Here is a 22,222-nt window from a genome sequence, read left to right as displayed (position 1 = left end):
TTTTAAATCATTGATCTAGCTTATTTTGGAATTAATTTAACTGCAATATCAATTTTTCCAGAATTGATTTAATTGAAATACTATTGGCTGAACCCTGTCAATGAAACAACACTCTTTGTTTGCACTTTTTCGTAGTTGGATGGATCTGATCGTCGGAGCCCCATTCTATTTTGATCGGAAGAAGGAGCTTGGTGGAGCGGTGTACGTCTATATGAACGAGAACGGCTCCTTCCGGCAGAACTCCAGCATCATACTCCGAGGCCCTAGAGACTCTGCGTTTGGAATGGCTGTGGCTGCCATTGGAGATGTCAACCAAGATGGCTTTCAAGGTGAAACATTTTAATAAACCAACATTTTACCACACTTATAAAGAACCTAGGATAGAAAGTAATTAAAGGCCCAGTACAGTCAAAAATAAGATTTATATATACTTCCACTCTGAGGTTGGAATAAAATAGTGAAATTTATGATAATGCACTTTTAGTGTAAGAGCTGTTTGGAAAAACTGACTGAAAGTTCAGCCTGTTTTGGTGGAATGGAGTTTTGAACTGCCTCGTGACATCAACCGGCTATACAGTGCCTTGCGAAAGTATTCGGCCCCCTTGAACTTTGCGACCTTTTGCCACATTTCAGGCTTCAAACATAAAGATATAAAACTGTATTTTTTTTTGTGAAGAATCAACAACAAGTGGGACACAATCATGAAGTGGAACGACATTTATTGGATATTTCAAACTTTTTTAACAAATCAAAAACTGAAAAATTGGGTGTGCAAAATTATTCAGCCCCTTTACTTTCAGTGCAGCAAACTCTCTCCAGAAGTTCAGTGAGGATCTCTGAATGATGCAATGTTGACCTAAATGACTAATGATGATAAATACAATCCACCTGTGTGTAATCAAGTCTCCGTATAAATGCACCTGCACTGTGATAGTCTCAGAGGTCCGTTAAAAGCGCAGAGAGCATCATGAAGAACAAGGAACACACCAGGCAGGTCCGAGATACTGTTGTGAAGAAGTTTAAAGCCGGATTTGGATACAAAAAGATTTCCCAAGCTTTAAACATTTACATTTACATTTAAGTCATTTAGCAGACGCTCTTATCCAGAGCGACTTACAAATTGGTCAATTCACCTTCTGACATCCAGTGGAACAGCCACTTTACAATAGTGCATCTAAATCATTAAGGGGGGGTGGTGAGAAGGATTACTTATCTTATCCTAGGTATTCCTTGAAGAGGTGGGGTTTCAGGTGTCTCCGGAAGGTGGTGATTGACTCCGCAAGTTTGTTCCACCATTGGGGGCCAGAGCAGCGAACAGTTTTGACTGGGCTGAGCGGGAACTGTACTTCCTCAATGGTAGGGAGGCGAGCAGGCCAGAGGTGGATGAACGCAGTGCCCTTGCTTGGGTGTAGGGCCTGATCAGAGCCTGGAGGTACAGGCAAGCACCATGGTCTTGTAGCGGATGCGAGCTTCAACTGGAAGCCAGTGGAGAGAGCGGAGGAGCGGGGTGACGTGAGAGAACTTGGGAAGGTTGAACACCAGACGGGCTGCGGCGTTCTGGATGAGTTGTAGGGGTTTAATGGCACAGGCAGGGAGCCCAGCCAACAGCGAGTTGCAGTAATCCAGACGGGAGATGACAAGTGCCTGGATTAGGACCTGCGCCGCTTCCTGTGTGAGGCAGGGTCGTACTCTGCGGATGTTGTAGAGCATGAACCTACAGGAACATCCCAAGGAGCACTGTGCAAGCGATAATATTGAAATGGAAGGAGTATCAGACCACTGCAAATCTACCAAGACCTGGCCGTCCCTCTAAACTTTCAGCTCATACAAGGAGAAGACTGATCAGAGATGCAGCCAAGAGGCCCATGATCACTCTGGATGAACTGCAGAGATCTACAGCTGAGGTGGGAGACTCTGTCCATAGGACAACAATCAGTCGTATATTGCACAAATCTGGCCTTTATGGAAGAGTGGCAAGAAGAAAGCCATTTCTTAATATATAATACATTTCTTGATATCCATAAAAAGTGTTGTTTAAAGTTTGCCACAAGCCACCTGGGAGACACACCAAACATGTGGAAGAAGGTGCTCTGGTCAGATGAAACCAAAATTGAACTTTTTGGCAACAATGCAAAACGTTATGTTTGGCGTAAAAGCAACACAGCTCATCACCCTGAACACACCATACCCACTGTCAAACATGGTGGTGGCAGCATCATGGTTTGGGCCTGCTTTTCTTCAGCAGGGACAGAGAAGATGGTTAAAATTGATGGGAAGATGGATGGAGCCAAGTACAGGACCATTCTGAAAGAAAACCTGATGGAGTCTGCAAAAGACCTGAGACTGGGACAGAGATTTGTCTTCTAACAAGACAATGATCCAAAACATAAAGCAAAATTTACAATGGAATGGTTCAAAAATAAACATATCCAGTTGTTAGAATGGCCAAGTCAAAGTCCAGACCTGAATCCAATCGAGAATCTGTGGAAAGAACTGACAATTGCTGTTCACAAATGCTCTCCATCCAACCTCACTGAGCTCGAGCTGTTTTGCAAGGAGGAATGGGAAAAAATGTCAGTCTCTCGATGTGCAAAACTGATAGAGACATACCCCAAGGGACTTACAGCTGTAATCGCAGCAAAAGGTGGCACTACAAAGTATTAAATTAAGGGGGCTGAATAATTTTGCACGCCCAATTTTTCAGTTTTTGATTTGTTAAAAAAGTTTGAAATATCCAATACATGTTGTTCCAATATCTGGAAAGTTGAAATTAATATCGGACACCTTGCAATATTGATGCAATATACGCCTACACATGCAGACCTTACTTGCTACAAAGTTACAGAAAGCTAAACCAACAATCACACAAACTGAAATAGGATAGATTGTAAATGCAGGCCCAACGAGGAAGAACTTAGTTAGCTAGCTAGCATTGTTTAGATTTTTTCAGAGGCATATTGATGAACATGAATTTCTCCAGTCCTTATGCTGCAGTCACAAAGCAAGTGGTGCTATGCTGTCAAATCCTTCCACGTTTCTAGTTTGACAAACTGTTTTCAGCAATGGTATTTTTCAATTGAGTTGTCATATTGGCAGATTTGCTAGCAACTAACTATTTAGCTAGCGTCTAGCCTAGTGTTTGATAAGCAATGCGATCTCCTCGTATTAAACTGGCAAAATCGGGCATCATCAGCTCAACGTTATGGATGTATCCAAATGAATGTCAATAGAAAAACAGCTTGAACAAAAGCAAATGCAGCTATTTTGCTGTTATTCTGGCTACGGAGGTTGTGACTGTGTTAGCCATCGCTAGTTGGCTATAGTAACTAGCAAGCAAGGTACAATGACATTGCCAGCAAGCATGGCTACAACGGAACTAACCAAAATACGAGAAATTATGAATCCTCTTATAAAAATGGAAATATCAACGGGAAATTGTTTATTTCTACCAGTAAATGTGTGCTTTAGTATTGTTTTCTTTGGTAGCTGTGGTGTAAGCAGGATAAACACCTCCGTTCTGTACATTAACTTGTAAAAATGAACTTCGCTTCGTCATCCACATTTCCAAGGTAAAGTACAGAGCTTCGGCGTTTATCCCCTTACATAAGAAAGAGTTCCAAACCTCACTGCCAATAACAGCTAGTTTTCAGTTTCCCCCTCCCCAGTCAGGCCACACCTAGACACTCCCAAGCAAAATGAAAAACAATCACAGTAAGGTACTTAACTGTTACCCAGAAAATAATTTGATATTGAGATAAAAACGGCTGCATTGGACCTTTAATCTCTCAGAAAATAGAGTACAGTATTTAAGAATAAGCTACATGTATCATTTTACAGCATTGCTGTCCTGAACACTATACAGTAGATCACCATAATGTCTATGACACTGGTATTATAAATCTATCATGTGCCTTTCTGACATGAATCAAAGCTGTTTGAATGGCATTTTGACAACATTTCACTCTCACCAAATATTGACTCAGTGCTGAGTGCTTTACATGAACTTAAATGGATAGAACATTCCTGACCCTCAGTGATGAACAAGGCTTTTGAAGACCTTTGTTGGAGACACAAGAGCCTATAATTTCTATCTCTTTCTCTCTCTCTCCCCTCCCCCTCTTCACAGATTTTGCGGTGGGCGCTCCGTTCCATGGAACAGGCAGGGTGTTCATCTGGACAGGCAGTGCTGAGGGCATCTCTCAGGAGCCCAGTCAGGTATGGAAACACACCCTTAGAAACAGGATCTAGGATCCTCCCTGACTCCTAACCTTAGCCGTAAGGGTATTACATGTAAAACTGACCTCAGATCAGCATCTACGGGTAAATTCATCCTATGGGGGCTCGTGATTAGGAGAGCTGCTGAATTGCTGAACAGATGAGGAGCGATTTCTGTTGCAACATCTGGTTGTTGTATTGACCTCCCTCTCAGGTGATTGAGGGGGAGGATATAGCTGGAGGTGGGTTCAAGACGTTTGGCTACTCCATCAACGGAGGGCTGGATGTGGATGAGAACCGCTACCCCGACATGGTGGTCGGCTCACTGGACGACCGCGTAGCCTTACTGAGGTAGCTAATGACAACAAGGATCTGTTGATGCATTTAGATGTATATTGTGTTTTCGTCCATCTCAGTTCTCATCCTTCGAACCAGACATATTGTTTAATGCACAGCAAATCTATTGTATCAACCATAAATCCCTAATGTATGGTATATGTTCATGTTGTTATCTATTTGATCAGGGCCCGCCCAGTCATTCACCTCATTAAAACTCTTGAAGTGACGCCAGGGATTGTGGACCCTAAAGACTGTGACAACTGGTAAGATTGTGTTTGGTATAATTGTATTTGGACATAATGATCTCTTTTCAATGCTTGAGGATATTCAATGTTTCAGCAATAGTGATTAAACCCATGTTATGACCCTGAATAGGGAATCCCTGACCATTTGAGAATGTTTTTCTGTGTTTGCAGTGTGGAGGTGGAGGTCTGTTTCAACTACACCCTGAGCACTGGGGACAAGGACTTCAGGAAGAACGTCAGTGAGTGTGGTTCTGTTACAACATTGTTATTAGATGACCAATACTCTAACACTAACACTGTTATTTTAGTGTTGATCAGTCATTCAAGTGACCTCATGACAAGATTGCCAACATGTATGAATGTCATTTCCGGAGCTAATGGAATTCAATTTAGCCCATTTAATTACATTTGGTTCAATTGATTTCAATTCAATACAGTTTATTTATCCCCAAGGTACAATTGCAAGCCGAGGATGCATCGTGTTAACATGAGCCCTAAAGGGCCATTGTGACTGTTGGTTTCATTTGTGTCTAGCTATTAACTAATTGGTGAAAGTGATTGATTGGCGAGACAGTCCAGCCAATTAGTGCAGGTTGTTCATCAAAAGGGGGAGGGTGTAAATTAGAAAGACATTGTTGGAGTTTGCCTGGCATTTTCCCATACCCCATGTGGGCGGAGTTGGCTCCTTTTAGACCATTCTCTACCCACCCGGGACACCGGGCCATGCAAAACAAACTCCACCATTGTTAACCCTTGAACCTATGAGCTTGTCAAGAAACACACACATAACATCTCTAAAAATATGTTTTTTATGACATCACTGGCTTTGTCCCCTTTCCTTTGTAACCAAAATCATAAATCAAATGACAGATACCTAATATAATTATCTAAATAAATCTTATGTCTGGCATACTGCATACTGTCTGGCAAACACAACTGTTTCAGTTGTTTCGGTTTCATGTGATTTCAAATGTACACAAAGCCTACTTGCTCTTATTGTTTTTATTCATTGAAGCCACTTTTTATTCAAACAATGGGGATAAAAGCTGCTAAATGAATGAATAAATAATTATGAAATTCCCTGTAGTATGTATTCTAGCATTTTGTCCCGTGTCCTCTCAGCTGTGAAGTACACAGTGAAAGCCGACCTAACACGGCACAACCACCGGGTCCGTTTCCAAGACAATGGCCTGGACAGCTACACTGGTTTCTTGTCAATGCCATCTGCCAAATGCAAAACGCTGAGGCTCGGACTAGTGGTAAGGAACTGTCACCGACATAACCTATTGTGACCATGGACTGGCTTTGGTTTTGAATTAATCTCCTCCTCCAGGGTCAAAGCCCTGTATCATTACTGATGATCTGCTTGTTGAGATTTGTTGGATAAATGCTTGAAAATAGCAAAGGGAGTTACCCTAACCATGTCTCGCTGTCTGTCCTGTAGAGTCCCATCCGAGACAAGGTGGAGCCCGTAGTCTTCTCCTTGAACGTATCCCTCCATGAGGGGCATCCCAAAGCCCGGCAGTCCCTGCAGAACCTGGATGCCTTCCCTGTGCTCAGTGAGGGAAAGGCCAGCCATGTCAAAAAGGAGGTTAGACCTAATGTTTGCTCAGTTAATGTTTGATACCAAGGTGCTACTACTACTCATAATACTGTTTTGAATGTTCCCCTTTACACAGAATATCCACTATACTATGTGTGTGTGTGTGTGCCTCTTCAGTTACTGCCCACGCTTTGTACTCTGGGGTTTGTTGATAGTGTGTTGATGAAAATAATATTAGTTCCATAGAGAATAAGTATACTTGCTTTCAACTTCTCTCTCTCCCTCCCCTCTTTCTCTATCCTACTCCCTCCCTCACACCCACAGATTCACTTCCAGAAAGCCTGTGGCCCGGACAATACGTGCCAGAGTAACCTGCAGATGAAGGCAGAGTTTGCCAATGAAGAGCAGACACCTTTTCCCAGGTACAGTCATCAGAGGTCAGGGATCAAAGGTCATGACTAGAGTTATAGGAGGGATAGTTCAAAGTGTCATTAGCTATATGATTGGTGGCTTGAGAGGAACGTAAACCATAGAGGTTGACTTTGAATAATGTAAGTCGTTTTTAGAGTGACCAAGACATCAAATCAAAGAGAAAATGTAATCTTTGTTAACTCTGTTTGTTGTGAATGTCCCTGTACAGCCATGATGGTCACCAGATCCTCCAGTACAGCGCCAGTGTCAAGAAGGTCATGTTGGTCGTGGACGTGAACAACTTCCAGTCGCCAGGGAAACCGGCGGAGGACGCTCACAATGCCATGCTCAACGTCACCATTCCCCCGTCGCTGATCTACTCAGCCTTTCGCTCAAAGGTAAGCCTGCTATGCTGTGCTACTCTGGTGTCTCTCTATGGCGTAATAGGGTGAAATTGCCCCTAGGTGCTGATCTTGAGTCATTTTAGCATATTCTCTACTATTGGTTAACGATAGGATTGAGGGTAGGGAAGCTGATCCTAGACCTGTGCCTAGGGGAAACTTCACCTCGGAGCCTCTATTATGGTGCGTAACAGAGTTAATTAGCTAGAAGGCTAACAGTTCTATCACTCCCATTGTTTTGCACTCAACGATGCTAATGCTAAGTTATGGGTAAGTAAACAACCACATATTTTTGCTTCTCTGATTGGTGATTTATAGATACGATTAGTTGTTAGTTGTCCCAAAAATGACTAGTTCCTCTCTCCTCATGAAATGGTTGCCTATGTTCCACAGAGCAACAGCCCAGCCATCAAGTGTTCAGCAGAGGATATGGTTGTACTGTGTGAGCTGGGGAACCCATTCACCAGCAACCAGGTGGTAGGTTCTAGTTTAAACTAGTACTATCCACTACTTCGTCTGGGCCACAAGTGAGATAGGAACATGGTACCATATATAGGGTTTTAAATGTGGATTTCTACCACGTTCTGTTTTCCAGGATCAGATCCAGATCATCTTTCAGACGTCTGAGATCAGTCTGGAAACCAGAGAGATTCGCTCGACGCTGCAGCTTTCCACGTAAATGTCCATCTCTTCTATGTACACTTCCTACTGTCATTACCTACGTACATCATCCCTCATCACAGCATTGCTTCTGGACTGACCCAGCTACAATCGTATGTAACATTTAATTGCTTCTCAACCTTTGTCCTCTCTCAGATTGAGTGAACAGAGTGATCTACAACCGCTGCCTCTTATCATGGTGGTGGAGTATACACTGGATGCATCTTTTGCACGGTAAGTTATTGGTTTTGAGTAATTTTAAGGGCATGTTTTGATTATAGGCATTAGGTAGCACCATACTGTATATCACAGGGATCTGATTCAGTGTTACTGCCTCTATTCTAGTGCCCAGTACACAGGTTACACTCACTTTAGTGGGGAGATCATGGGAGAATCGGGCATGAAGACTGCCAGCGACGTCGGAAGTCCTGTGGAGTTCACATTTAAGGTTTTTTAAATTATTTTTTTTTTACCTAGAAAACAATCCTTGCTAGCATCTCTGAAGATCCGAAATTCACCTATGATGCCTCTCCTCATAGGTGAATGTTTTTGGGAAGCCACTGGTTAACCTTGGAAACCTGGAGGTGGAGTTTGATTGGCCCTGGGAGGTAGCCAATGGCAAGTGGCTGCTGTACCTGACGGAGATCCAGACCAAAGGGACGTCAGACTCTCACTGTGTGCCTCCTGGAGCCATCGTCAACCCACTCAAACTCATGGTAAACCTGTTGGGAGTATTACCAGGGCTATTTCAGTGGTGTTTTGTTTATTCAGAATCCCAGTAGCTGGTATATTAATGTTAATGTGTCCCAATTTTATGGTTTCAGATGGAAATCTCAACTTCAGGTGCACAGTTGATCATGTTGTTGTCAATATGACACCTAAAAAAACAGCTACTTTTAAGTTCCAAAATTATTACACTGAGTTATGAGGTCTGTGCCTTTTTTGTCTGTTTTCCTTTTCCTCATAGTTACCAGAGAGCAAAGCCAGGAGGAGAAGGAAGCGAGACGAGGGCTCCACAGAGGAGGTGCACCCCAGAGAACTCCAGACCTCCCTCAATCTGAAGGGAATTCGCAAAAAGTCCTTTAAACTGGTGAGGCCCGTCCCCACCATCTTATACGTAAGCCTATGACCTGAAGCATTGAATTGTCTCCCTGAGCCAATACCTAGGCTTTGGCTTAGTGGGCTAATGCTCTCCTCTGGTGAGCAGGAGACCTTGGTATGAACCCCCGCCGGTCACATTATGCACTCAACTGAAATGTGTATGCCCAAATAGTGTACTGGTGCTAACTCCCTTTCAACTGCTGTTGTCTGTAGGACTGTGTCACGGGCACTGCTCACTGTGTGAAATTCATCTGCCCTCTCCGCAACATGAACAACACTGCGACAATCATTGTCAGGGCCAGAGTGTGGAACAGCACCATGCTGGAGGTAAAGTCACCAAAGCACAGTGGTCTAGTGAACTTTCTCCTCAGCTTCATTAGAGTGACTGGAATGGGTGTAACAATAAAGTCCTGTTTATGTATTGTGTTTCCATAGGACTACAGGGAAGCGTGGCGGGTGACAGTGAATGGCAAGGCCACACTGAAACTGGTCACAGACAAACCCACCATCAGGATGAACACAGAGAGCACAGGGGTAATGACGCCATACTAGTCATACTGTAACAAAAGCTAGGCTACATCCATGCTAATTTAAAGGTCATTTCCATGATGATTACTGTATGATGTTGATGATGATAGTTGACACATGATAGAGGAGGAATATACAGAATAATAATTGAGGATACACTTTTACATATAGCCTAAATGCAGACATAGTTCATGTCCTCTGATTGATATCCCCCTGTGTAGTTCACCCTGAATATAGACCCAGAGCTGGGGGAGGAGGCTACGTACCAGGTCCCCCTATGGATCATCATCGTGTCTGCTGTCGCTGGCATCCTCCTTCTGGCCTTCATCATCCTCCTTATGTGGAAGGTAACGATCCAGTATATTAGTTATTACAATGGTCTGCCAGTTTGGTCCAATTGAACAAATATCCTGCACTGACATTAGCAGCAAGAGGAGAATGGAGATTCAATTTCGCCTCCAACAACAAATCCAAACAAACTGTTAGATGGTACGCGTACCGCAAGACTTCTACTGTCCACTGGTTCAAAAGGTCCACCTTTTTGGATCCACAATGGATCCTGTTTGACTTGTTATTCTGACCGCCTTCCCCTCCTCAGTGTGGCTTCTTCAGGAGGGCCAGCACCAGGGAGATGTACGAGGCCAAGGCCCAGAAAGCTGAGATGAAGACCCAGCCGTCGGAGGTGGAGAGGCTGACTGAGGAGTAGTGAGGCCCCCCTGTGGGCCTCTGGAACAATGCACTGGGTTTCCTCGGTAAAATAATAGTCCTTCCGTCTGTCACTCCTTTCAGCTTCCAACGGCTTTTTGCAGCTTGCAGTGGCTTTCCTCAACTTCAGTCCTCCTCTCTTGCTGTCAAATTATAAATGATTTAATGGTTTCTCTTAATCGAGAGGTTCTATCCACAGGGGAAACAGCATTTCAGAGGCTGTGACTTGTCTGATTGACTTGTATAAGTTTATTTAACTTTTTTTATAACCCTTTCCCCATTGCTAACTATTTAGTCTCTTCTCCTACCTAACCAGCTTTGCCAAGCTTGAGTCTATTGGTTGTGTGGTGATTTGATCATATATTTCACATATCTCATGATACCCGTGTTGACATTAGAAAGCTGTCAAGTATCTAAACAACAGCGGGACTGAGATTGCATCACAAAATTTATACCGGTGGCACCAATAGTAGAAATACTTTTCAAAATAACATGATAATACCCAAACGTCTACGCTTTTCAAATGTTCACTTTGTGTCGTCTACCATTGTCCCACAGTGTGGCTTTTTCAAGCGGCCCAACCACTTCAAAATGATGCCAATACACCAGGGAGTGAAGATTGGCAAAGAGGAGCGCTACCAGGTCAATGAGGGATTCCTCATCGAGGAGCCACATCCCAATAAAAGAAAGAAGCACTGGATCACAAACTGGACTGAAATGCAGCATTACTACTGACTGATACCTTCAACACTACCACTACTCTTATTGAGAAGCTCCATCTCAATATGCATTGGTTGGGCGCAAGTCTGGATTTGTGGACATTATTGGGAACAGGACTGATGGTGTAATGACTACCACATTCCTTATAGTGTACAAGATTGAATGCTCTGGACCGAAATGTTATTTTCAAGAATTGTACTTTCAATGTTAGTTGTTTTGATGTCAACAAGATTATACACTGAGGTTACCAAACATTAAGAACACCTTCCTAATATTAAGTTGCACCCCCCCCCCCCCCTTCTGCCTTCAGAACAGCCTCAATTTGTTGGGGCATGGACTCTACAACGTGTCGAAAGTGTTCCACAGGGATGCTGGCCCATGTTGACTCCAATGCTTCCCACAGTTGTGTGATGTTAGCTGGATGTCCTTCGGGTGGTGGGCCATTCTTGGTACACACGGGAAACTGTTGAGCGTGTAAAACCCAGCAGCGTTGCAGTTCTTGACACAAACCGGTGCACCTGGCACCTACTACCCTACCCTGTTCAAAGGCACTGAAATATTATGCCTTGCCCATTCACACTCTGAATGGCACACATACACAATCCATGTCTCAATTGTCTCAATGCTTAAAAATCCTTGTTTAACCTATCTCCCCCCCCCTTCATCTACACTCATTGAAGTGGATTTAACAAGTGACATCAATAAGGGATCATAGCTTAAAATTGTATTCACCTGGTCAGTCTATGTCATGGAAAGAGCAGATATTCTTAATGTTTTGTATACTCAAATGTGCTTTTTTTGTATGTGGATTGTAAAAGACTAATTTGAAACAGTTTTAGATTTGCTAAAAGCGCTTTATTTTTCTTTCCAAATGGAACAGACTGATATTTGCACGTCCTGTCATTTTGTACTGTGGTTTGAATAGAAATGCTTTCAAAACTATTTTAAAACTATGCTTTTAAACTAGTATGTGATTTGTTTACATTAATTTTCTGATGTATTACACTGTATGAGCCCAAGTTGAGCGATGGATGTAAATGTGCCAATAGAAAGTACAGTATGTTTGATCCCAGTGGCCTAATTCTGAGGAGTGGATCAGAGATCGACTGATGAAGTGGTTCACACAGTAGTGTTCTAAGGCTCTACTGCCACTCCTCAACCAAGAAGAAAGGAACATGGAGAAGTTTCAATCACAGAGGATTGTGAGGTCGGGGTAATTTCAAAACGTTTAATGTACATGTATTGTAAACTACAGGTCTAATGGTTTGGTCGTTGTCTGATTGCTTTGTTTGTGTGTATTCTGTAAAATAATATGATCAGTCTAGAAAATAGAGAGTAGGACTATAATTTCAGAACTCTCTCCTAACTATCAATGGCATACACCAAATTCATTTGGGACTGGGAGCACTGTGCTTGGCTGTTAACTGTATACATGTCTTTGTTAGTACGTGACATAGTGAAAGTAGGCATTCCCACATGAAAAAAATACTATAGCATATATACTATGTTATAAATACTACGGTATTCACTCAAGTGTTTGAGGACTTTACTGTAGTATTCACTGTAGTATTTACAGTTAACCACCATATAAATATTGTAGTAAATAGTATTTACTATAGTGTTTTGCAGACATAACTGTAGTATTTACTATAGTGTTTTTGTTTTATTCTCTTTTACAAAGAAGCAGAGGCTTTCTCCTTCAGGAAAACTCCTGGAGCACCACTACATTTTCCATAACCTATTGGTATCTGAATGGATAGTAACCTGTAGGGGCAAAATATATGGTCTGTATTTGGCATTTAGGTTTCTCATTTTTTTCAGTGGCACAAATTGCGATATGGGGGAAGGGAATAGATATTTGCAAATTAAATACTGTAGCATTTACTGTAGTTCAAAAAGTGTAGTGTTTTTGCATACATCACTGTAGTATTTTACAGTATACTACAACATTCTATAGTAAGTTCTACACATGATCAAGGGATACTACCATGTGTAGTATAGTATACTACAGTTTGCTATAATTATAGTGCAAGTACTGTAGTATTATTTAGTAAGTATGTACTGTAGTAATTTATAGTAAATTGTGATGTTTTTTAATGTGGGTTGCTTAAAAAAAAGTGGAAGTGTGAGCCCACAAAGCTCCCTAAAGGACAGCTATTAACAGCTGGTACGTGGTGTGGGAATTGGGGGCCAATTGCCTGAGTGCAGTTTAATGCTGTTCTGTTGTCTCTGTTTGTAGTTATTTGTATAGCGTCTCTGATGCTTTTTTCTATGTGTATACTCAACCATGATGGTTCTATTCATTATTGTTTTTTTCTGGTGTCTACTTCTGTACCTCATTTATATTAAAGTATTTTTACATGCTGTATGTTCTTTCTACACTATCATTTATAACATTACAGGTCCCCTGTACACAAAATTGATGTACAGGGACCTTTATTTTGAAGGCTCAATATACATACATTTCACCGGAAATGATTCCCCAGTCAGAGGTTAAATTACCTCTCAATGTAAACAAGCGAGCTGTCGTAAAATTATCTGAGAGTTTATGAATGAAAAGAATACTGACATTGTTTTGGTGTCATCTGTGCTGTGTTGAAAGTGACCGCGCAGAGGTGACCACACACACTTTGGAGGCAGGATCAAGTTAGCTAACGGCAGCTCGTTTTATTTGTATTTTGTTTAACCTTTATTTAACTAGGCAAGTGAGTTAAGAATAAATGTGTATTTACAATGACGCCCTACCCCGGCCAAACACGGACGACGCTGGGCCAATTGTGCGCCGCCCATGGGACACCCAATCACGGCCGGATGTGATACAGCCTAGGTAACGTCATAACTCTGTTCGGGTGGGTATAATTTGGAAAGTTCCAACAGGAAATCTGTTCTAAAAAAGTAAAGTACAAGGTTGCCAACAAACAACGCATACAAAGTAGCACGATCAACTCACCACGTAGCTTATTCTCAATGTTTGTCTATGGGCTACCAGAGTGAGGACAGACATTTTCGGAATAAACGTGGTGAGTGAAAGATTGAATGATATAGCCCTCTCCCTACACAACTCTGTATGCAGTGTTTGTTGACAACCTTGTTATTTACTTTTTTGGAACAGATTCTTGTTGGATTTCCGGTGGTTGAAGATATCCCTCTAGTGGTGTGGGGGCTGTGCGGTTATATCCTTCCTGTTTGGCCCTGTCCGGGGATGTCCTCGGGTGGGGCCACAGTGTCTCCTGACCCCTCCTGTCTCAGCCTCCAGTATTTATGCTGCAGTAGTTTATGTGTCGGGGGGTTGGGGTCAGTTTGTTATATCTGGAGTACTTCTCCTGTTCAATTCGGTGTCCTGTGTGAATCTAAGTGTGCGTTCTCTAATTCTCTCCTTCTCTCTTTCGGAGGACCTGAGCCCTAGGACCATGCCCCAGGACTACCTGACATGATGACTCCTTGCTGTCCCCAGTCCACCTGGCCGTGCTGCTGCTCCAGTTTCAACTGTTCCACCTTATTATTATTCGACCATGCTGGTCATTTATGAACATTTGAACATCTTGGCCATGTTCTGTTATAATCTCCACCCGGCACAGCCGGAAGAGGACTGGCCACCCCACATATGCTCTCTCTAATTCTCTTTCTTTCTCTCTCTCGGAGGACCTGAGCCCTAGGACCATGCCCCAGGACTACCTGACATGATGACTCCTTGCTGTCCCCAGTCCACCTGGCCGTGCTGCTGCTCCAGTTTCAACTGTTCTACGTTATTATTATTCGACCATGCTGGTCATTTATGAACATTTGAACATCTTGGCCATGTTCTGTTATAATCTCTACCCGGCACAGCCAGAAGAGGACTGGCCACCCCACACCCCCCTGGTTCCTCTCTAGGTTTCTTCCTAGGTTTTGGCCTTTCTAGGGAGTTTTTCCTAACCACCGTGCTTCTACACCTGCATTGCTTGCTGTTTGGGGTTTTAGGCTGGGTTTCTGTACAGCACTTTGAGATATCAGCTGATGTACGAAGGGCTATATAAATAAATTTGATTTGATTTGGAACGTTCCACAAATTATACCAACCCATTCTGTTAACATTTTTTTGTTACATCTAGGCCTATCTTCCCAATTTAAAAATATAAAAATACACTGTACAAAATTATTTATTCACAGAATTGTTAAAGCTACTGTAGCGTAATAGCAACAGCTAAAGTTAACTAACTAGTAGACCTGGTATGTCGCGCGACAACAGCAACAAGTTCCCTCTGCCGCCTTTTTATTTTATTTTTTTACCAATGTTTAGTGACTAGTTTCAATATACTTAACTTTCATAACTCACCAAAATAAAGTTGTTGCTATATTGCAGGCAAACCTTTCTCTGAATGTGGCAGTGACTGTATATGAAGGTATGCATAGTAGACGACTGGCTCTGGTCCGTGCGCATGCGTTGGATGTACTCGCAGCTTGCAGTGCATGTGCGTGGACCAGAGTTTGATAGCTTACTTGGCTAATCATTTGTAAGACTCTCTAGCCTGAGAACTATGACCACACGTTGGGCTCATACTAACCACTGGGAGAAACACATTTCAGATCTTTCCTTAAGTTGAAACTGTGCTCTGAGGAAGAGGTCCACAAGTGGTTGAAAGACTTCCAGAGAACATCGGATTTGACTTGGAGAAAAAGGTCCACTTCAGCCAGAAGTACCAACAACACATGTTGTGGTGCAATAATGCACTTCATCCCGAAGAGGTTGATTCATTCGCAACGAAGATAATCAAGGTTAGTAATATAAGTGCAACACAATTTACCCACACTATCATAAGACAAGTCAAAACAAAGTTATTAAGTAGGCCTAATAGTTATGAAGTTCCTGTTTTCAGAAAGTAGCTTGGAATTCTCTTATTTTAATCCCATTCATTGTACGTCTGCAGATCTCCATATGAAAGGAGGTTGCCTCTTTCATGGGCGTTTATGGAATGGCGACAACCACAGTCTGGCAAGTGCTGAGGTGCTGAAGAGGAGAAATGTGTCAGCGGACACCATTGAGAAATTGACAAAGCTGTTTGAAATAGGGCGCTCTCTTTCATCAGCTCTAAACATGATCAAATAGGAGTTGCAAGTGGAGTATGGAGACAACCATGTGCATGCCTTTGAATGTCTGTGTGTGGAATAACACATGGACATTGGGAGTACGACACAAAAAAAGCAAGTCAACATCAGTGGCCCCATGTGCCCATCATCCACCTGCTCACCATCGGTGACCTTCAGTGCTCTAGCGCTCTGCCCTCAAACACCCCCCATCTGCCTACCACCTTTATGTCAACTCCGCCTTGTACAAAACCAATGGCTATTTCCATGCATTGTGGCCTCTACAACACTAGAACCAGTGGCTATTTCAGTATTGCATTCTTGCCTTTTGGTTTCTGCAATTTCATATGTTTTGGAAATTGATTCCATGTTGATGGACCATCAGACTTTAAAAAGCTGTTCTTCCAACCCAGTTGTAGATCTACAGGCCTATACTATCACTGAACCAAAACAGTAGTTGTCATGACTTTGCCAAGTCTTAAATATAAAATGCTTATTTATATTTTTTATATATACCGGTGTACACTACCATTCAAAAGTTTGGGGTCATTTATAAATGTCCTTGTTTTTGAAAGAAAAGCCCCATTAAAATAACATCGAATTGATCAGAAATGCAGTGTAGACATTGTTTATGTTATAAATGACTTTTTTTATTTTATTTTTTTATTTGATAGAATATCTACATAGGCGTACAGGCCCATTATCAGCAACCATCACTCCTGTGTTCCAATGGCATGTTGTTTTAGCTAATCCAAGTTTATCATTTTAAAAGGTTAATTGATTATTGCGTCTTCCGAAACATGACCCGCCAAACCGCACTTCTTAACACCCACCCGCCAGCCACACCAATGTATCGGAGGAAACACTGTTCAACTGACTACCGGGTCAGCCTGTAGGCATAAGGCCTGCCACAAGGAATCGCTAAAGTGCAATGAGCTTAGTAAAGCCCCCCCCCCCCCCGGCCAAACCTTCCCCTAATCCGATCACGGCCGGGTTGTGATACAGCCTGGGATCAAACCCGGGTCTGTAGTGACGCCTCTAGCACGGCAATGCAGTGCCTTAGACTGCGGTGCAACTCGGGAGGCTATATATATATATGTATGTATGTATGTATGTATGTATGTATGTATGTATGTATGTATGTATGTATGTATGTATGTGTGTGTGTGTGTATATATATACGTAAAAAACATTCAGAGATCCTCACTGTACTTCTGGAGAGAGTTTGCTGCACTGAAAGTAAAGGGGCTGAATAATTTTGCACGCCCAATTTTTCAGTTTTTGATTTGTTAAAAAAGTTTGAAATATCCAATAAATGTCGTTCCACTTCATGATTGTGTCCCACTTGTTGTTGATTCTTCACAAAAAAATACAGTTTTATATCTTTATGTTTGAAGCCTGAAATGTGGCAAAAGGTCGCAAAGTTCAAGGGGGCCGAATACTTTCGCAAGGCACTGTATATATGTATATATGTGTGTGTGTGTGTGTGTGTGGTATGTGGACATTAGGACTTGGTTAGTAAATATAGAAATGTAGCATTACAGTAAATGTGTACAGAAAATAAGTTGGCACACCTTGATGTCCTCTACATTAGACATTTATAAACAAGCTCTTATTTAATGTGAAGAAATTATAAAACATTTTGAAAACACCCCAAGCTATTCCTGAGATACTTCCTTAGTAAAAACCTATTTTAATTTCAAACTCACACACATTGTAATTACACAACCTCGTTTTACCATAAATTGTGATTGGCAGCCAATTTGAAGAACCAGTAAGAGAAAGTTAGCAAATTCACACGCTGAAAACACGTGATATCATTGAAAAGCCCTGAAACTCTCAAATGTGCAACAGGACTGAACATTTTTTTTATTTTAAGTATGACGTCAATGATACTGACCAAGAAATACTGTTCATTGGTGTGGACAAAAATGAGTTGCTGGGTCTCAGTAAATGAGACATATCGTAGGGAACTTTTATTTTGAAGTTGTGTTACACATGGGCTTTTAAACACGGCTCGTGCAATCCAGTATCCTTGGAAGGTCCCTACCTTAAAATACAGATATAACAAACATATTTGCTATCTTTGCTAAAACTCTAACCCTAAACCCAAATCCTTACCTCATTTTCAAATTCAATGGTGTTGGGACGTCCCAACCAGCCTAAATAGTACCTTCCTTACCCAAGTTGTCATGGTGACGACGTGTGTTTGAGGAAGGGGACACGGACTTGCAGCAAGAGCGTCAGGCTACAGCACAAACAACAACGTCCAGATATTAAGATTGTTCATCAAAATAATACTAGCTAGCTAACCTAAAGCTCAGGTAAGTTCACCACCGCGCTATCAATGAAAGAAAATGTAGTCTATAAAGTTTTCTATCTGGCAACATAGTTGGAGTTGATTCTCCAAGCAGTTCTGAGACGTATAGCCAGCCTGTTGACACGACGTGGAATTGGATAGAAACATTTCCTCTCATGACCTCTTCATGCCAGAATGTTAAATAAAATGGTATTTAACTGTGTGCTTGGTCCTTTTGCAGGTAGGGATGTAAGACATTCACAGGAATGTGTAATAACTTTTCAAAGCCCTGGAAAAGTAGTGCATTCAAGTTTCTATCACCTGAAGCATGTGCACAATATGAAAATACATGCATTCATACTTGCCAAGCTCGTGCATGTGTTGAACTACTAAGCAATCACTGGTTGATTCAACCATTGTTTTCCACTCCATTTAAATAAAATGACATTCAACCAATGTGAAGTAGATGGTGAATTGACTTGATGTCTGTGCCCAGTGGGTGCAAGGTCCTATGCATGCTTCCGGGGATAGACATCTGAAGTCACTACTGCATTGAAAAGGTGATTTAATCATTATTTCCTGTGGATATTGTCTCACATTCCTACCTGCAAAAAGACTGCACGGACAACAAGTAAAGTAATTTCAAATATACTTTTATTCAACATTCTGGCTTGTAGAGCTTGTGATTGGACATTTTTCAAACAAAGATATGACATTAATCTCAGACTGAACCAGAGGTACAGTATCACAGTCTGATTGTCAGGCAATTCTGAGTACATTGTCTGTGTCACAGAACTAAAAAGAGATTCCATTGGTTCACTGGTCATGTCTTGTCTCACAGGATGGATGACTCTCCTGAGGTGATAAACTTCTCAGCGCTGGAGCGGGAGTTGCAGTCTGCTGTAGAAGCAGACAAGAAATATCAAAGAGAAAATGATGCAAAGTTCCGTGCTCTACACCAGAAGGTCGGAACCTATGAGGAGTTTAGGTGAGATGGCTAGGTTGATTCTCTTTTCAATATAATATCCTACACACGGTTGTTTCACAAATGAATAGACAACACGTGTACTATGTTTTTTCATCATAAATGATGTCCCATTAGAATTTAAATGTTGTCTTGAAACAATGAAGTCCAGACAGCAGACAGTTTTATGGTTTGTTTTGACCATCAATCCTCTCAGGGACATAGTCCTGGCATCCAACCTGAAACCACTGGACAGGAAGGATAAAGCTGGAGCTCCTCGCAAACAGCCATGGAATGCTCTCGCCTCCACTGACCAAGGGCAGAACCAGACTAGCTGTGATGAAATAGGCCTAAAGGTTAGACTTCTGCCACCACACACCAATACAAACATCTCTCCATTCTAATATCAGGATTATGTGAGTGGTGCTGCGCCACCTTGTGGACTGGCTGCACCACTATGTCATTTTATTATATTTGAAATGTAATTTAAGGCCAAGCACCACACCATAATAGGTTGTTTTTTTTTCTCTAGATTGCTGTTAAAATCCTGGGGATAACCCTGGATATGGAGTCCTAGTTTTATATTAGACAGGATATATTCACAGTATAGGGCAGGGATGTTACCACACAGGCATGCAAAGCATATTAATGCAATCTGATTAACAAACAATCTCATTAAATTAGTAATTGACACAAAATGTCTCCTATATGTTATTTTAAGCCTCAGTTGTCCGAGTTCCAGCCCAGGACAGCATCAGAGTTCAGCCGGGACTGGCGCAGGTTCGGCAGTGAAAACCCAGAGGATAAATACAGCCTCCTGCTCTCCCTAGGTGGAGAGGGCCTTCGGAACATCTTCAGGGCTGAGGTGGGGTTTGGACTACTGGGGGAATTTCTTGTGTTCCTTTCCAGTGGTCTCCAGCCTGGGGATGAGGCCATGGTGATAGGGATCCTGGAGGGGCTGTCCAAGACCCCCAGGTTTGGCCTCAATGTGTGCCTCCTGAGCCGGGCTGAGAGAGAGGCATGTGGAGATCTGTTTCAGAACCTGAGGAAAGCATCAGCAGCGGGGAATAGCAGTGTCAAAGGATCCAAAGGGGATGTCATTCTCCGTGGAAGTAATGTGGAAGAGATTAAAGAGACACAAGATGCTGAGCCAGAGACTCTGTTTCCAGGACAGACCAGCGAGGCTGCCGGAAGAAGCAGTGATACTGAAACTTTAAATGGTATAATGCAGTTGTATGGGGTTCAAACGGTCTCTCCTCCTCAGTAAGAAACATTACACAAACCCATATTGGACTTATTATTTTCAGAAATAACAATGACTGTTACTATACATTGTAGAGCTTTATGTTGTTGCAAAAACGTTAATATCGTTTGTTTGTTCTTTATTCTGAAATGTATAATATGTATAAGTTATATGAAGGACAATGTTCACTACCATGCAATGCAGTGTCAAAGTGAAATGACAATAACTGCCATGGTAACCAGAGAATCTCTTTGTGGATCTCTGAACATTCTAGAATACGTAATGGCCCTTTCATAGCATATCTAGATAGATTAAGAATAACTTGAAGATGACAACAATGGGGCTAGGGACATGATGATCCCTTTAAAACACATGTCCCTGTTGCTGCTCCTCCTCCAGGCCCTCTCTTTCTCCCTACTGTCTACCTATGAGGCCCCTGAAGACAAGGAGGACATTTTTGCCAGTAGGGCGTGTCCTGCCTTCCTTGTGTTTGACAATGCTGCCTATTTGGTTGACATGACCATAGAGCTGCCTTGTCACTGTAAGCCTGAGGAGGCCCACTCTGTGGTGTGGTACTACCAGAAAAAGCTGGGCAGCCCGGACACCAGGGCCCTCACTGACTTCCAGGGCACCTCTGTGGTGGACTCATCCAAAGTGGGCCGGGGAGGGGACCTCCGGAGTAGGTTCTCCATCCGCCTCTTCAGCCTGCTCATCTTTAGGGCCCAGGAGGAAGACTCGGGCCACTACCTCTGTGGGACGACCAAGGGGGACTTCTTCTATGGTTATGACGTGGACGTCCAAGAGGCTCACAGGGTGTCCTTTCCCTGGAGTCGTGCCCAGAGACGGGGAGAGCAGCAGCAGCAGCAGTGGCGGCGAGGGCAGCTTCGAGATCCAACCAGGATCTTCCACTCTACCAGGTGTTCACCAGCTTCTGGCCGTGGTCCGTGTGCGACCGCTGTGGCGTGCGGGGTGAGCAGACCCGTGTAGGACTCTGCTACGTGAAGAGCGACTACCTCCACGTGCGCTACAGGTGGACATCTCAGACGGTGGCCTCTTGCGGCTCCTCCGCTGTACCCCAACAGTTTGGCCTCACCCAGACCAACCACCAGGGGGCAGAGCTGGGGGTGCGTAGCTGCCAGGTCCCCTGCCCCCCCAAGTCCATCGCTCAGCCAGAACACCAGGCCCTGCTGGAGTTCCTGGGCTACAACAAGCCAGCAGCTCATGGGGTCCCTGTCTACTACCACAACCACCCAGTGGACACCCCACTCATCCTCTCCTGCCCTGGAGCCAAACCTCAGCACGCGGTAGCCTGGGACCAAGGCTCTAGGCCTCTGTATCGCTCCCAGTACATGGAGGGTCTGAACGTGACCTTCCGTCTGTTCATAGACACAGGCCACCACCTGCACTTCAGCCCAGCAACACAGGACGACAGAGGGTCCTACTACTGCTGGATCCAGGGGAAGAGGGCTGCTGAGATCAGGCTGGGGGTTTACTACCGTCTGGGTCGCAAGCGTCTGCTCTCTGACCCTGAGTCGCTCTATGCCCTGAGGATTATTCTCCTCTGCTACGGGGGGATGACTGGCGTATTTGTTTTGATAGTGCTGTTGAAGTATACTTGGCGCACAGTAAGACCAAAAGTAGCCAAATACTAGAAATCTGCTTGCCACTTGATGAGATTTCTTTTTGAGATATTTTGAACAAATCATTTTGTGAAATGTATGATTGTCTTTACGTCCAATTTGTCTAAATCTTAGCTAAAGAAATAAAGTGTGTTAATAAAGTGT

The 22,222-nt window shown here is 43.0% G+C and overlaps 4 protein-coding genes and 1 long non-coding RNA gene across 5 annotated transcripts in view; all 5 read left to right on the top strand.

Moving 5' to 3' along the window:
• LOC135555831 (integrin alpha-3-like) overlaps window positions 1-10,833 on the top strand; it is a 32,990-nt gene extending 22,157 nt beyond the window's left edge. Inside the window, exons 7-26 of the mRNA XM_064988592.1 lie at window positions 136-329; window positions 4,127-4,215; window positions 4,430-4,566; window positions 4,740-4,817; window positions 4,971-5,038; window positions 5,922-6,058; window positions 6,244-6,390; window positions 6,667-6,764; window positions 6,983-7,151; window positions 7,548-7,631; window positions 7,750-7,829; window positions 7,971-8,048; window positions 8,160-8,262; window positions 8,354-8,530; window positions 8,782-8,904; window positions 9,129-9,242; window positions 9,351-9,449; window positions 9,665-9,790; window positions 10,042-10,195; window positions 10,707-10,833. Of these exons, the coding sequence (XP_064844664.1) occupies window positions 136-329; window positions 4,127-4,215; window positions 4,430-4,566; window positions 4,740-4,817; window positions 4,971-5,038; window positions 5,922-6,058; window positions 6,244-6,390; window positions 6,667-6,764; window positions 6,983-7,151; window positions 7,548-7,631; window positions 7,750-7,829; window positions 7,971-8,048; window positions 8,160-8,262; window positions 8,354-8,530; window positions 8,782-8,904; window positions 9,129-9,242; window positions 9,351-9,449; window positions 9,665-9,790; window positions 10,042-10,149 (2,209 nt within the window). The 3' untranslated portion in view covers window positions 10,150-10,195; window positions 10,707-10,833. The remainder of the gene's footprint in view (window positions 1-135; window positions 330-4,126; window positions 4,216-4,429; window positions 4,567-4,739; window positions 4,818-4,970; window positions 5,039-5,921; window positions 6,059-6,243; window positions 6,391-6,666; window positions 6,765-6,982; window positions 7,152-7,547; window positions 7,632-7,749; window positions 7,830-7,970; window positions 8,049-8,159; window positions 8,263-8,353; window positions 8,531-8,781; window positions 8,905-9,128; window positions 9,243-9,350; window positions 9,450-9,664; window positions 9,791-10,041; window positions 10,196-10,706) is intronic.
• A 2,516-nt stretch (window positions 10,834-13,349) lies between these two features.
• LOC135555830 (uncharacterized) lies at window positions 13,350-15,220 on the top strand. Its single transcript, XR_010457902.1, has 2 exons — window positions 13,350-14,123; window positions 14,261-15,220. It is a non-coding gene; the product is annotated as an uncharacterized LOC135555830 (long non-coding RNA).
• A 191-nt stretch (window positions 15,221-15,411) lies between these two features.
• Window positions 15,412-16,879, top strand: si:dkey-75a21.2 (uncharacterized protein LOC794385 homolog; the record flags this gene model as incomplete). The annotated part of the gene is given in 2 exon segments (XM_064990263.1): window positions 15,412-15,616; window positions 15,776-16,879. Coding segments are annotated over 2 exon segments (447 nt in total), but the record flags the coding sequence as incomplete, so codon positions are not given.
• A 1,283-nt stretch (window positions 16,880-18,162) lies between these two features.
• On the top strand, window positions 18,163-20,472 carry LOC135555833 (coiled-coil domain-containing protein 103-like). Its single transcript, XM_064988594.1, has 4 exons — window positions 18,163-18,256; window positions 19,073-19,219; window positions 19,413-19,551; window positions 19,917-20,472. The coding sequence occupies exons 2-4, from the start codon at window positions 19,074-19,076 to the stop codon at window positions 20,460-20,462; spliced, it is 831 nt and encodes a 276-aa protein (XP_064844666.1). The 5' UTR covers window positions 18,163-18,256; window position 19,073; the 3' UTR covers window positions 20,463-20,472.
• A 309-nt stretch (window positions 20,473-20,781) lies between these two features.
• Window positions 20,782-22,212, top strand: LOC135555832 (Ig-like V-type domain-containing protein FAM187A). Its single transcript, XM_064988593.1, is given in 2 exon segments — window positions 20,782-21,290; window positions 21,293-22,212. Coding segments are annotated over 2 exon segments (1,299 nt in total). The 5' UTR covers window positions 20,782-20,789; the 3' UTR covers window positions 22,091-22,212.
• Window positions 22,213-22,222: the final 10 nt, after the last annotated feature.

Source organism: Oncorhynchus masou, chromosome 15 (genome assembly GCF_036934945.1).
Source record: "Oncorhynchus masou masou isolate Uvic2021 chromosome 15, UVic_Omas_1.1, whole genome shotgun sequence".
NCBI lineage: Eukaryota > Metazoa > Chordata > Actinopteri > Salmoniformes > Salmonidae > Oncorhynchus > Oncorhynchus masou.
This window is presented reverse-complemented; position numbering and strand designations above follow the sequence as displayed.